Below are 15,479 nucleotides of genomic sequence, written 5' to 3'. Positions count from 1 at the left end.
GGATATCACTCGGACCAGAAATACAGCTGTATGAAGCCTGCCCATGTTCAGTTGTAAACCTTCAGCCTCCGTGCTCTGCTGTAATCCTGTCAGGATGACTGAGCACAGAAAAAAAAAAAGAATGAAGCCGAGGAATAAAAGTCTGTTCTGATCAACATGCCATGGTTTGGTTTTTTTTTTCTTCTCTTGCTTCAATCCTACTTTGTGTCCAGCCTTAAAAGGGTGGTTCACTAGTTAGCATTACTGGCCACATCTATATAACGTTTAGAAGCAAGGCTTCTCTCAAATACCTTGTGTTTGCAATAGTGCCTGTGAGCAAGCACTATTGAAGTCCGCTCTTCCCCATCGCTTGACCCCTGGGCTCCGTGACCTCTAAAATCCGGTGAGGTCACGTCAACTTCCCGTTGACCCAACATCATCAAGGCGGGTCCCATTCTCCGTGAATGACTGGGCTGTGGGCAGAGTTTCCAAGCACATCACAGCCAGTATTGCTCCTGCCTGCATTGCTCTGCAGCGAAGGAGGGTGCGAGATGCTGGGTTGTGACAAGTTGTAAAATTCTGCCCACAGCCCAGTCACTCACGGAGACTGGGGCCCACCTCATTGATGTTGGATCAACGGGAAGTTGATGTGACATCACCGGGGGTCACGTGATAGGGATGAGCGGACCGCAATAGCGCCTCTCACAGGCGCTATTGCCAACACAAGGTATATTGATATGGCCAGTAATGCTAACTAGTGAACCACACCTTTAATTCTGTCAGGCTGAGTGAGAAAATCAGTTAAGTTCATTCACGATGCTGCCGTTCAGCCCGTCAGTAACTTGCTCTTAATTCAAGAACAAGGGAAGAGATCACACATAAACAAGGCGCACATCAAAAATATATTTCAAAAAGTATTGATAATTTTATTTGATCCATAGAAAACACACACATTAATAAAATCATTTAAAAGAGAGGTTGTGCACCCTTAATCTTTATATATAACTTGCTATTAGGCACACCTATATCCAGCAATGTTGGGGATTTTTTTTGTTTCTTTTTCATAGGCAACCTATCCTAATCTGTGCCTGGGTCGGGTTGCGGCTCAAAATATGTGCTGGCGACAGTTTTGAGCATCTTCTCGGAGAAGCTCTCACACCTCATGCATGAATTGAAATACTATATCCCAAGAATGACAAAAGTATTTTAGGAGTGATACCTTTAAAGGCTAACCAGAATAATTATATTAGCAAGCTTTCAGAGCATCAAGGATCCTTCTTCAGGTCTAATTACTTTGTACTGCACACCTCATGCATCTAAGCCTTTGTAGGCACTTGCTCTTTATTAACATTTTGTTTAAAGATCTGTTGAGCACACTGGAAGATAATAGGATTACAAGTAATAATGAAAGCCTAAATTTCTGGGCCCTTGTCTCTGAAGCGGATTTCTGCACAATGACATTTATACAACTTACATAATGGATAGCCGATAGACTAGGTGTCCCGTGCCTAAGCTCAACTGTAGTGAGAACATTGTGGTGGTCAATCATTTCATGACTTGGCCACTGGTGGTAGAGTCGAGTACAGTGCTTGGTTCGCTCACCCAGCTCCTCTTTTGTACAATCATAAATACATATATCATCCAGCAAATTTAAAAACAATTAAATCTATGTCCTCCAGTCACGTATACAGAAAAATGGAAGGGGTGTTTCATTATCTAGAACTTAGCTATGCCTAGAAATGAAATGAGGTCACTAACAGTCAGATGAAGAATACATATGATTTTTTATTATTATTCACAGTTAATAACTATCTACCAAATGATGCATTGAAGGATTAAATACAGAAGCTGTTCTTAATTATTTAAACACTGATTTGATTTTTTTTTTTATATATATACACACACATTATTCATCTGCAAAGGATGCAGGATATACACAAATCCCCCAAATACACAATCATATGGTCCCAGTGCGTTCCTAACCCTATTCACTTAGGCCTGAAGGAAGCAGACTATGATGGGCCAAGACACAGAGTCAAAGGTAAGGAACAGAAAGATCAGTTACAGTCGTACTGTAGATATTGTAATCGCTGTATATTAGTTCTCTAGCAGATTTTATATTAGTATTGTATTTCAGAACACAGGCACCCAGGTTGTCCACAGCCCCTCTCAGAGGGTTCATTTAATGTAATGTATATGGCTACATCAAGGCCAATCATCAACCCTCCGCCCTCGTACGTTGGCACTTGCATCATTAGTACGTGGCGTTCTGAACAATACGAGTTACATGTGTAGCCGGCACAGGACAGAGTTCCCTTTTTTCTTTGTCTATTACTAACTATCTGTATTATGTAAATCATAAGGCTGATAAATGAAGGAGGAAGTGACATATACGTTATATCGTTGTAGTGCAACCTTCCCTTTATCAGAGCTCTATCCGGAAAAACAAACCCTCCACTGCAAAGCACAGGAGCAATTTCCATCTTCAAAGGGTGTATAAGTATATCAGAAGTATGGCCTGCTGTAGGTTAGATGATGGGTGCCCTCCCTGTAACACTTGCCTTTAACCTCAAGACCTGAAGTCGGAGGACTTCCTTGCAAACACACTAGGAGCCCACGATTTGCATAGAGAGAAAATGGTCGGATTTTGTACATTTTATTTTACAGGTGCGTGTTGGATCGAATGCGTTGCAAACACACATGCATGTTTAACAGGAAAAATGTGGAAAGAAATGGAATAAAGGAGGAACAGCAGCAGTAAAGGGAATCTGTTAATTTAAAAAAAAGTCTCTTGTTTCCGGTTTAATTTATAGGTAAGTTTTGGCATTCTAAATCAATATCCATAATTGTACAATCCCTCCCTGTGAGCCTGCAACATCCCACCTTCCCACCCTCCCGCCCAGTCAAAAGGAGTTCCACACAGAGGCAAATGGTCATCCTCCTTGTAAGAAGCAACAGCGTACAGCACAGACAGACAACCGAGGAAGCCTACGTCTCACATTCATGATTTTAAGCCTCTGTCTGCATCTTTAGCGAGTCTAATTTATATTCCGAAGTCATATCAGCCACATATTTACCAGTCAGTTTAAGAGAAATCCCTACCCTTTTAAGTCTGCTTTATTTCCCTCCCCCGTGTCCTGTCCTTTTATAATACCGTAGAATTGTATTGATTTGCACTTGTTCCTTGAATAGGTGGGCAATTTATTTACTGCTCCCTGGTCTGTCAGTAGTCTGTCCATGCTCTTCTATTTGGTCGTCCACGTGCCCATTCACCCCAAAGTCAATCTGTATGCTCCAATTGGCGTCCTAGTCAATCCCTCCCAGGTAAGTCTGCCTGTGCTCCTTCTTGGCTTCTGGTCCGGTGAAGGCTTTAGTTACAGATTGCGGTTGACAGGTGTCACATAGTTGCGTGGAAACATGCCGGTCTGCCCATGACATGTCCCTTTCCACCAGTTGGGGTCTGAGTTGTCTACCACCTGGATGAAGTCTCCTCGTCGAAATCCAAGCTCCCCATCTTCCTGGGGGTCAAAGTCAAACAGTGCCTGAACATATGTTGGTTGCTGTTAAGAGAAATGTTGAACGGTTAGTGGCGTGTTACATTTTTTTACAATAATGCTTAACATACAAGGTGAAGAAGATATGTTAACAGAAGAGTTGAAGGGTTAAATTACGAGATGATCTAATGTTCAATTGAGAACTTAACACCTTAAATACCTTGGCAGAATAGATAAAGATACACCTCTCAAATCTGCTGAACAGTCTGTCTCCTAGATTCCCCCCTCTATATACCTGTGGTAAACTTGTGGCTCTGTCTCCCCCGTGTACCTGTGGCACCTGCTCGATGTCACGTAAGAAGATCTGCTGGTTCCGAGACACGGATGTGGACCGATGGTAGTCCACTAGCTCATTCAAAGAGTTAAACTTTACCACCCACAAGAAGTACTTTCCTGCGCCGTCCCGCAGGACCTTGAAATGTTGTACATCATTGCCAAACCTACAAAAAAAGTGACAACGTTTTACATGAAGCTACTGAGAGCATAGCAGCCTGAAAACAAACCTGGAGAAGACTATGAGCATTCGCTAACACAACCACTTAAAGTTACTCACTTTACTGACAAGGAGAAATCTCCTGGAGCGCTTTCACTCTCTCGGATCAAAAAGGCACCATCATGTCTCTGTTTCCCTAGCATTTCCTCTGCTTTGGCACGTGGGATTTTGCCAAAGAACCACCTGTAAAAAATAATAACATAAGAAATGTGGTACACAATTTTCTTTTCAGGTCATATCCTTGTCAAAAGGTGATTGCTTCCAAGGACTTCCACTGATGAGCAGAACTGCGATACTCAACACTGTGATAGCCCTCACGGTGTGGCAATGTGCTTTAAGATATAGCTTATTTTTTCTGGGTAATGATGGGAAGGATTGGACATAGCTATGATTGACCAAATTTCATCCTTTGAAGTTAAGAGAAAACCACTGTGCTACAATGCCGTATGAAAAAGAAAACTTGGAAAAGCAATGTTCTGTATGGAGCCATCACATGGCAATGTTAATTGAGAAGTTCAACCTAGGGTTTCACCCAATCTTGGCAAAGGCTACTTGTAACAGGACAGCAAATTGATACCACCCAAAAGATTTTTAGGTGGCAATGCTGACAAAGTTCCACTCACAGTGGTGATTGAACTAACAGAATGACAGAGTGGTGCCAACATTTAAAGGGAACCTGTCAGGTCTAATATGCACCCAGAACCACGAGCAGTTCTGGGTGCATATTGCTAATCCCTGCCTAACCGTCCCTGTATACACTAGATAAAAAGTATTTCTAAAGATCTTTTACTGTATGCTAATAAACAAGGGCACTAGTCCCACTAGCCAGTCAGCTCCATTGGCATGTTACTACACCCCTGTGGGCATTCTAACATGCTAATGAATATGCAGCGTCACAGGATGATCTAACTCGCCTCTCTCTCTGCCGCTATCGCATCCGATGGGGGATTTCAGCTCAGTGGGCATGAACCTGGATTTTGGGTCATGAGCACTGTGAAACCGGGTGTACGCGTCCTGGCTTCAAACTGAAGTAGTGCGCATGACCCAATCTCTGGGGTCATGCGCACTGAGCCAAAATCCAGCGTCGGAAGCGATGGCGGCGGAGAGGTGAGTGAGATCATCCTGTGACACTGCACATTCATTAGCATGATAGCACACCCACAGGGGCATACTAACATGCTAATGGAGCCGATTGGCCAGGGGAACTAACGCCCAGGGAACTAGTCCCTGCGCTCATTAGCATACTGTAAAAGATCTTTAAAAAAGGGAATTTTGTTTACTTACCGTAAATTCCTTTTCTTCTAGCTCCTATTGGGAGACCCAGACAATTGGGTGTATAGCTTCTGCCTCCGGAGGCCACACAAAGTATTACACTTTTAAAAAAGTGTAACCCCTCCCCTCTGCCTATAACACCCTCCCGTGGATCACGGGCTCCTCAGTTTTGGTGCAAAAGCAGGAAGGAGAAAACTTATAAATTGGTCTAGGGTAAATTCAATCCGAAGGATGTTCGGAGAACTGAAGACCATGAACCATAAGAACAAATCAACATCAACAACATGTGTACACAAAAGAACAACCAGCCCGAAGGGAACAGGGGTGGGTGCTGGGTCTCCCAATAGGTGCTAGAAGAAAAGGAATTTACGGTAAGTAAACAAAATTCCCTTTTTCTTTGTCGCTCCATTGGGAGACCCAGACAATTGGGACGTCCAAGAGCAGTCCCTGGGTGGGTAAAAGAATACCTCAATAAAAGGAGCCGAAAACGGCCCCCTCTTACAGGTGGGCAAACGCCGCCTGGAAGACTCCCCTACCTAGACTGGCGTCTGCCGAAGCATAGGCATGCACTTGATAGTGCTTCGTGAAAGTGTGCAGACTAGACCACGTAGCTGCCTGACACACCTGCTGAGCTGTCGCCCGGTGCCGCAAAGCCCAGGACGCACCTACGGCTCTGGTAGAATGGGCTTTCAACCCTGAAGGAAGTGGAAGCCCAGAAGAACGGTAGGCCTCGAGAATCGGTTCCTTGATCCACCGAGCCAAGATTGACTTGGAGGCCTGAGAGCCCTTACGCTGGCCAGCGACCAGGACAAAGAGCGCGTCTGAACAACGCAGGGGCGCCGTGCGAGACACGTAGAACCGGAGTGCTCTCACTAGATCCAAAGAGTGCAAATACTTTTCACACTGGTGAATTGGATTAGGGCAAAAGGAAGGCAAGGAGATATCCTGATTTAGATGAAAAGGGGATACCACCTTAGGGAGAAATTCCGGGACAGGACGCAGAACCACCTTATCCTGGTGAAAAACCAGGAAGGGGGCTTTGCATGACAGCGCTGCAAGCTCAGACACTCTCCGAAGTGATGTGACTGCCACCAGGAAGGCCACCTTCTGAGAAAGACGGGAGAGAGAGACATCCCGCAGCGGCTCAAAAGGCGGCTTTTGAAGAGCCGTCAGAACCCTGTTAAGATCCCAAGGTTCCAACGGACATTTGTAAGGTGGGACCATGTGGCAAACCCCCTGCAGGAACGTGCGGACCTGTGGAAGCCTGGCTGGACGCTTTTGAAAAAACACGGAGAGCGCCGACACTTGGCCCTTGAGAGAGCAGAGGGACAAACCCTTGTCCATTCCAGATTGTAGGAATGAAAGAAATGTGGGTAAAGCAAACGGCCATGGAGGAAAACCGTTATCAGAGCACCAGGATAAGAAGATTTGCCAAGACCTGTAATAGATCTTGGCGGACGTAGGCTTCCTGGCTTGTCTCATGGTGGCAATGACATCCTGAGATAACCCTGAAGACGCTAGGAGCCAGGACTCAATGGCCACACAGTCAGGTTGAGGGCCACAGAATTCAGATGGAAAAACGGCCCTTGTGACAGCAAGTCTGGGCGGTCTGGAAGCGCCCACGGTTGACCCACCGTGAGATGCCACAGATCCGGATACCACGACCGCCTCGGCCAGTCTGGAGCGACGAGAATGGCGCGACGGCAGTCAGACCGGATCTTGCGTATTACTCTGGGCAGCATCGCCAGAGGGGGAAACACATATGGCAGTCGAAACTGCGACCAATCCTGGACCAGCGCGTCCGCTGCCAGAGCTCTGTGATCCTGAGACCGTGCCATGAAGGCCGGGACCTTGTTGTTGTGTCGTGACGCCATGAGATCGACGTCCGGCGTTCCCCAGCGGCGACAAATCTCTCGAAACATGTCTGGGTGAAGAGACCAATCCCCCGCGTCCATGCCCTGACGACTGAGAAAATCTGCTTCCCAGTTTTCCACGCCCGGGATGTGAACTGCGGAGATGGTGGAGCCTGTGACTTCCACCCACTGCAGAATTCGCCCGACTTCCTGGAAGGCTTGACGACTGCGAGTGCCGCCTTGGTGGTTGATGTAGGCGACGGCAGTGGCGTTGTCTGACTGGATTCGGATCTGCCTGCCCTCCAGCCACCGATGGAAAGCCAATAGGGCTAGATATACTGCCCTTATCTCCAGAATATTGATCTGAAGGGACGATTCTATTGGAGTCCAGGTTCCTTGAGCCCTGTGGTGGAGAAAAACCGCTCCCCAACCTGACAGGCTTGCGTCCGTGGTGACCACGGCCCAGGTTGGGGGGAGGAAGGATTTTCCCCGAGACAGAGATGTGGGTAGGAGCCACCACTGAAGTGATGTTTTGGTTGCAAGTGAAACAGAGATGTTCTTGTCGAGGGAAGCCGAACTCTTGTCCCATTTGCGAAGAATGTCCCATTGCATTGGCCGTAGATGGAATTGCGCGAACGGCACTGCCTCCATAGCTGCAACCATCTTCCCCAGGAAGTGCATGAGGCGCCTTAAGGGGTGTGACTGACTCCGAAGAAGTGACTGCACCCCCGCCTGCAGAGAAAGCTGTTTGTCCCGCGGTAGCTTGACTAACGCTGGAAGGGTATGAAACTCCATCCCGAGGTAAGTCAGTGATTGGGTCGGCGTCAACTTGGATTTCGGGAAATTAATGATCCACCCGAACTGCTGGAGAGTCGCCAGAGTGACGGTAAGACTTCGTTGACACGCCACCCGAGAAGGGGCCCTGACTAGGAGATCGTCCAAGTATGGGATTACCGAGTGGCCCTGAGAGTGCAGGATCGCCACGACGGATGCCATGACTTTGGTGAAGACCCGTGGGGCTGTCGCCAGGCCGAAGCGCAATGCGACGAACTGGAGGTGTTCGTCCCCGATGGCGAACCGCAGGAAACGTTGATGTTCGGGTGCGATCGGCACATGGAGATACGCATCCTTGATGTCGATCGATGCTAGGAAGTCTCCTTGTGACATCGAGGCGATGACCGAGCAGAGAGATTCCATCCGAAACCGTCTGGTTCTCACATGTCTGTTGAGCAGCTTGAGGTCCAGAACGGGACGGAAAGACCCGTCCTTTTTTGGCACCACGAACAAGTTGGAGTAAAATCCGCGACCACGTTCCTAAAGGGGAACGGGAATCACAACTCCTTCCATCTTTAGAGCGTCCACCGCCTGAAAAAGTGCGTCGACTTGTGCGGGGGGTGGAGAGGTTCTGAAAACGAGCCGTAGGTCGAGAGCTGAACTCTATCCTGTAACCATGAGACAGAATGTCTCTCACCCATCGGTCTTGAACGTGTGGCCACCAGGCGTCGCCAAAGCGGGAGAGCCTGCCACCGACCGAGGATGTGGCTAGATGAGGCCGAGAGTCATGAGGAGGCCGTCTTGGAGGCAGTGCCTCCTGCGGCCTTTTGGGGGCGTGACTTGGACCGCCACGCATAGGAGTTCCTCTGGCCTTTCTACGGCCGGTTGGACGAAGAGGATTGGGGCTTGGCGGAGGGACGAAAGGACCGAAACCTCGATTGGATTTTCCTCTGCTGAGGTCTCTTAGGTTTGGACTGGGGTAAGGAGGAGTCCTTTCCCGAGGATTCCTTAATAATCTCATCCAACCGTTCGCCAAACAAACGTTCGCCAGAAAAAAGCAAACCAGTTAAGAACCTTTTGGAAGCAGAGTCTGCTTTCCATTCGCGCAGCCACATGGCCCTGCGGACTGCCACGGAGTTAGCGGATGCCACAGCCGTACGGCTAGCAGAGTCCAGGACGGCGTTCATGGCGTAGGACGAAAATGCTGATGCCTGAGAGGTCAAGGAAGACACATGCGGAGCAGAATTTCGCGTGACAGCATTAATCTCAGTCAGACATGCCGAGGTTGCTTGGAGAGCCCACACAGCCGCAAAGGCCGGGGCAAAAGACGCGCCCGTGGCCTCATAAATAGACTTCACCAAGAGCTCTATCTGTCTGTCAGTGGCATCCTTCAGGGATGAGCCATCGACAACGGACCTAGCAGCCAATCTAGAGACTGGCGGATCCACCTTGGGTGAGTGTGCCCAGCCCTTAACGACTTCAGGTGGAAAGGGATAACGTGTGTCAGAGTGCCTTTTAGCAAAACGCTTGTCCGGGACCGCTCTGGGCTTCTGGACAGCGTCCCTGAAGTTAGAGTGATCAAAGAACGTATTGCGCGTACGTTTGGGGAATCGAAATTGGTGTTTCTCCTGCTGAGAAGCCGACTCCTCTACAGGTGGAGGCGGGGGAGAGAGATCCAACACCTGGTTGATGGACGAAATAAGATCATTTACTAAGGCGTCCCCCTCAGGGGTATCAAGGTTGAGGGCGAAGTCAGGGTCAGAGCCCTGAGCTCCCACGTCCGCCTCGTCATCCTGAGAGTCCTCAAGCTGAGATCCAGAGCAGCGTGAGGAGGCCGGGGAAGAGTCCCAGCGAGGCCGCTTAGCCGGTCTGGGACTGCGATCCGGGCAGGAGTCCTCCGCCTGGGACCTAGGGGCTATCCTGGGAGCGCGCTGCGGCGCGGACCGAGAAGGCCCTGGAGGAGACAAACTAACAGGGGCCGGGGCCTGTGAAGAGCCCGGTCTGGACTGCAATGCCTCAAGGAGCTTAGATGACCATTTGTCCATAGACTGTGCAATGGATTAAGAAAGTGACAGAGAGTTTCTCCGCGAAAGAGTCCAATGACGGTGACTCTGTCCCTGCAGCCTGCTCAGGAGGAGCAGGGGGATCTACATGAGCCGAGGGGTCCACAAGTGCCCTAGGCTCCGGCTGAGCAAGCGTGGCAGGAGTCGAGCATTGATCACAGTGAGGGTAGGTGGATCCCGCAGGCAACATAGCCCCACAAGAGGTACAGGCTGCGAAAAAAAACCTGTGCCTTAGGGGCTTTGCTCCTTGTGGACGACATGCTGTAAGCAATAAGTGTCCCTTAGGAGAGCGACCACTGAGGGTATATGGGAAAGGGTTATACAGCCGTTCCGAATATATATAATATATATATATATATATATATCACGGCACCCTAGGGGAACCAGCACCGGGTGACCGGTGTGGCTTACCAACCGCTGGTGTCCTCCAGATTCCCTGTCGTGGGTCCCCCGGAGCTGTAGGGCTGTGCAGCTGCAGCATACACCGGCAGAATGCCAAACATGGCCGCCGGAGCTCTCAAGGGGGGAGTGGGAGCCATTGGCGGCGCCGGCAAAAGGCGGGAATCTGGAGGCCCCATAGTGGTCAATGAGAGGGGAGGGGAGACATGCAAAGATGCTCCAGCCCTCTGTCGGTAATCCCGCCCTTACCCCTGACAAGCAGGCCCGGGGGCGGGATTTTTCGCGACTAGGCCGCGATGAAGCCGGGGACTAAATTTAAGGCCGTGCCCAACGAGCAGGCACGGCCGGCGCGGAAGTCCGATGAAAAAAACAACGGACGGCGCTACTGGGGAGAAAGGCGACCTCTCTCCCCGTACCGTCCCCTTATGGGGACACAGAGTACCTTGAAGGTGCAGGACCCGGTCCCTGGGGATGAAAACGCTCCGGTCCAGCAGATTCCACCAGGGGCTGTGGATGGAGCACGGTCTCAGCAGGTGAATGACCGGTGAGGCTCCCACTTCTCCCAGAGCCGCATAAGGGATGGTGAAGGAGACGGCATGTGGCTCCAGCCTTTGTACCCGCCATGGGTACCTCAACCTTAACAACAACGCCGACTTAGTGGGGTGAGAAGGGAGCATGCCGGGGACCCCATAGGGGACCTCTTTTCTTCCATCCGTCATACTATGTATGAGAAATCTTCTTTTTTTTTTTTTTTTTTTCTATGAGTGGATGTGTGCCTCCTTCCACACAAAGCATAAAACTGAGGAGCCCGTGATCCACGGGAGGGTGTATAGGCAGAGGGGAGGGGTTACACTTTTTTAAAAGTGTAATACTTTGTGTGGCCTCCGGAGGCAGAAGCTATACACCCAGGTGTCTGGGTCTCCCAATGGATCGACAAAGAAAATCCTTTTTCTACAGATCTCTTTATCTATGCTAGTGTATACAGGGACAGTTAGGCAGGGATTAGCAATATGCACCCAGAAGTGCTCGTGGTTTTGGGTGCATATTGGACCTGACAGGTTCTCTTTAAAATCACAGTGGTTATGGTAGTATAAATAAAGCAATCTCACTTATTTAGACGAGCCAGAGACGGTGGAGTCAAAGCAAGGCAGTTACAGAATCAGGTTTCCTCCATGTATTGGAAATAATTTCCAAGGAGAACATAATTCTGGCCCTTTTAGAAAAAAAAACTCCTGCCCTAAGGCAATAGTAGAATACTCGAGTCTTGAAATGGGTCTGAATACCCCATAGGAGTCCTGCATCTTTAAAGCAATTTCCTGGTGAAGGAAACGCATAGGGAAGCTGTCTGGGATCAATGGGACTATAAAAAAATAGCGGGTCAGCTGTGGACTGCCCTTGTTAGGACAGGAGTCTATTTGCTAAAAGGACCAGAATTGGTTTGCCTTGGGAATGATTTTCAATACATGAAGGAAACCTGATTCTGTAACTCCCGTGCTGTAACTCCACCAGCTCTGGCTCGTCCAAATGGGTGAGATTGCTCCATTTCTACTACCATCACCACTGTGATATTAAATGCTGTCACCACTGTGAGTTGAACTTTAGCAGGAATGTTTTTTGGGGGGGGTGATATCAATTTCCTGTTACTATAGTATCCTTTGAGTTATTTTCAAGCCATATTACAGGATCCATATTGGATATCATTAGGTGCTATATTCCGTATAGGAATGTGACTTGTGCATAAATTATTTTTACACTTGCACTTTATTCACTTGACACTTTATTGTATGTGATGTTGACAACTATTTTTCCCCTGAACTAGAAGACAGCATTTTGTCCTAAAATCATGCGTTTGTTGATAGGATTGGAGGACTTGCTCTCTTTTTGGAATTTGCTGATGATACAGCAACACAGAATTTATATAATCAAACTCCAACCCATCGCTCTTAGGCTACTTTCACACATCCGGTTTGAGCAGTGCGGCTCAATACGGCTGTGAAAACTATGCAACGGATGCGGCGAAAACACCGCATCCGTTGCATAAGTTTTTACATGCGGCCCGTCCGTTTTTTTCCGGTTGCGGCATGCTACTGAGCATGCGCAGTGGAAAAAACCGCATGCGGCGACCGGATGCGTTTTTTCCGCATCGCGCTGCATCCGGCCTCCATAGGTATGCATTGAAAAATGCGCCGCAGCGGCCGGATGCGGCGTTTTTTGCCGGAGCAAAAAAACGTTGCAGGGAACGTTCGATCCGGCCGCGGCATCGGCTATATCTGCCGCATGCGGCAAAAAACGGACCGAACGCAAGCCCCTGCGGCACAATACGGCACTAATGTAAGTCTATGCAAAAAAAAACGCAACCGGCGTTACAAAAGCCGGTTGCGGTTTTTCTGCAGAACGCCGTATTGTGCCGCAGAGCAAAAATCCGGATGTGTGAAAGCAGCCTTAATTGGGAAAATGTCAAACTCACAAGTGCTCGCTTCTCATCGGCAAGTACAGGAACTTTATATACAACCAAACAAATGCTCAATCTGTTCCAAACAAGCAATACTCACGGATGTGGTTTCATTTCTATGTAGTTTTTGGGTATAAATCCATCCTTGCCATTGAGCTCAGCTTTGTACCAGTTTTGGTCACATTCTTCATTCAAGACCTGCAACGAGTACAAACAAATCGGTAGTTGGAGATGGGAACTTCTGTATAGAATAACCACCATCAGAATATTCAGATATAAAAAAATCCCTAATAGCATGTGCTCAGTAGCCATCCGCCCAAAGTGCTTATAGGGTAGGCATTGTATTTGTGTCTGGACTCCAACAACACCCCCGATACCAGGTTTATAAGATAAGATAAACGTTATTGATCCCACAGTGGGGAAATTTGCACATTACTGCAGCTCAATACATTATACTCATAATACAAAGTTAGGACCACCTGATCACAGTGTATAATAAACCATATGAGGCCACAAAGTCTGGTTGGGCTCTGCTCACATCAGCAGTATTGCGCCGCAAAACCGGATCCGTTACAAATGCGTTTCAGTTCAATTAATTTCCAATAGAATCGCGGCAAGATGTGGTCACATGCGGTCGTGTAGGACGCACGCAACCGCATATGACCGCATCTTGCCGCGATTCCATTAGAAATTAATTGAACTGAAACGCATTTGTAACGGATCCGGTTTTGCGGCAAAATACCGCTGATGTGAGCGGAGCCTTAATGTGCTATATTGCATTTTTGCACATTGATCGTTTGTACCTACTCTGCTGTTTTATCATCAATACTTGGTTTTTAATTAAATTGTAAAATTTGAACAATTAAAACATGAAAGAAGCCCAACTGGCTAAGGCTATGTTCACACACTGCGTTTTTTACCTGCGTTTTGGGTCCGTTTTTGCTGCAGAAATTTCTTGAGAAATTCTTGTAACCTTTCTGCAGACATTCCCCAGCAAAACCTATGGCAAAAAAATTAGCTGTGCACACACTGCGTTTTTTTCTTAAGAAAATTCTTTCAGTAGATTTTCTTAAGAAAAAGAATGAGCATGTCACTTCTTTTCTGCAGCTAACTGCGTTTTTTGCCATAGATAATTGGCACAATAACGCAGGGAGCAACCAGCGGTAAAAACGCACCGAAAACGCACCAAAAACGCACCGAAAACGCGGCAAAAACGCAGGTGCGTTTTTGATGCGCTTTTTAACGCAGGTGCACTAATCCTTCACTCTTAAGAAATTTCTTAAGAAATTTCTTAAGAAAAATCATTTTTCTAGTGTGAACATAGCCTTAGAAGCAAGGGTTGTACAAGCTGGATTTCAACATGTCTGATCTTTGTTTACACAGAAGACAAGCATTGGTAGGGGAGTAAAGGTACCGTCACACATAACGAGATCGCTAGTGAGATCGCTGCTGAGTCACGGTTTCTGTGACGCAGTAGCGATCCTGTTAGCGATCTCGTTATGTGTGACATCTACCAGTGATCAGGCCCCTGCTGTGAGATCTCTAGTCGTTGTAGAATGGTCCAGGCCATTTTCTTCAAAGGCAATATCCAGGACACATCGATGTTTGACACTGTGTGACAGGGTCACAGTGACTACTGAGATCGTTATACAGGTCGCTACTGCGATCTGTATTGTTCCTGCATCGCTGGTAAGATCTGACTGTGACATCTCACCAGCGACTTACCAGCGATCCCTATCAGGTCGCATCGTTTTCGGGATCGCTGGTAAGTCGTTGTGTGTGACTGGGCCTTAATGTAACTGATAATAGCTCAGTAAACACCCTATACAAGCTGAAAGCACACTCCAGTAATGGGGGATGGGGTTCAGCTCTGGAGTGGCTGTTTTCCTCTAGCGCTTTCATGCCTTTTTGGCGCTGTTCCAGTCCCGTGGCGCCATCTTGTGGCTGCAACGTCTGACTAGCCGGACATCAGAAGTTACATCACAAGCTCTTATTACAACTCTATGAGAGCCAGAACGATGCTCTCAAAGTTGCACTGAGTTGTGACATCTGGCGCCATCCAGCAAACACTGGAGCTGCCGGCAGGTCACAAGAAGCCTGACAGAAGGGGTGGCAGCTGAGTATAAGACAAGGGACTTTAAGCACAACTCCAGAGGTGCAATAAAAAAAAACGCTGGAGTGGTGCTTTAAATAATCGCTTAATCTAGCAGCCGAAAGTCCTCTACTACACTTTAGATGAAATCAGCCAAACCTGCCAATATTTGTATGAGCAGACAACCATTTGATGTATATGGAGGCCTCCTAGCTCTCCTATCATTTGCAGAATCAGGCAGTATTCATTTCAATGACCAATCCTATAGCTATCATGAGTGATGGGGCAGAGGTGCCTGGAAGCGGCTTTCGCCTCTCTTCCCATTGAAAACACTTGAACGTTCAGTTCAGCACTTATGTGAATACCTATAGTGAGAGTTTGTGATGGTTACTAGAAGCTGTGGTCTCATGATGGTGGAAAGGGATCGGAGCGATGCAGAGGAGGGCAGAAGACGGTGGCTGGTAAGTATTTTACTAGGGGTAGGGAGCATATATGCAGGTGACTTATCTCCCAAGTTAGAAGTATCATACATGTTCAGTATGCCTCAT

General features: G+C 47.9%; 1 protein-coding gene across 2 annotated transcripts in view; it reads right to left on the bottom strand.

Moving 5' to 3' along the window:
* Positions 1-1,744: 1,744 nt before the first annotated feature.
* Positions 1,745-15,479, bottom strand: part of LOC142264622 (growth factor receptor-bound protein 2-B) — a 34,469-nt gene continuing 20,734 nt past the window's right edge. The window contains exons 2-5 of one of the 2 annotated variants that reach the window (XM_075332255.1): positions 12,940-13,037; positions 4,087-4,209; positions 3,769-3,973; positions 1,745-3,539 (exon numbers count right to left, since the gene is read on the bottom strand). In XM_075332255.1, the coding sequence (XP_075188370.1) occupies positions 3,354-3,539; positions 3,769-3,973; positions 4,087-4,209; positions 12,940-13,037 (612 nt within the window). In that variant the 3' untranslated portion in view covers positions 1,745-3,353. The remainder of the gene's footprint in view (positions 3,540-3,768; positions 3,974-4,086; positions 4,210-12,939; positions 13,038-15,479) is intronic. The other variant, XM_075332256.1, reaches the window with a different exon arrangement.

The sequence above is a fragment of the Anomaloglossus baeobatrachus genome, unplaced genomic scaffold, assembly GCF_048569485.1.
Source record: "Anomaloglossus baeobatrachus isolate aAnoBae1 unplaced genomic scaffold, aAnoBae1.hap1 Scaffold_2677, whole genome shotgun sequence".
Lineage (NCBI taxonomy): Eukaryota > Metazoa > Chordata > Amphibia > Anura > Aromobatidae > Anomaloglossus > Anomaloglossus baeobatrachus.
The sequence above is the reverse complement of the archived record's forward strand: the minus strand, read 5'-3'. Positions and strand labels throughout refer to the sequence as shown.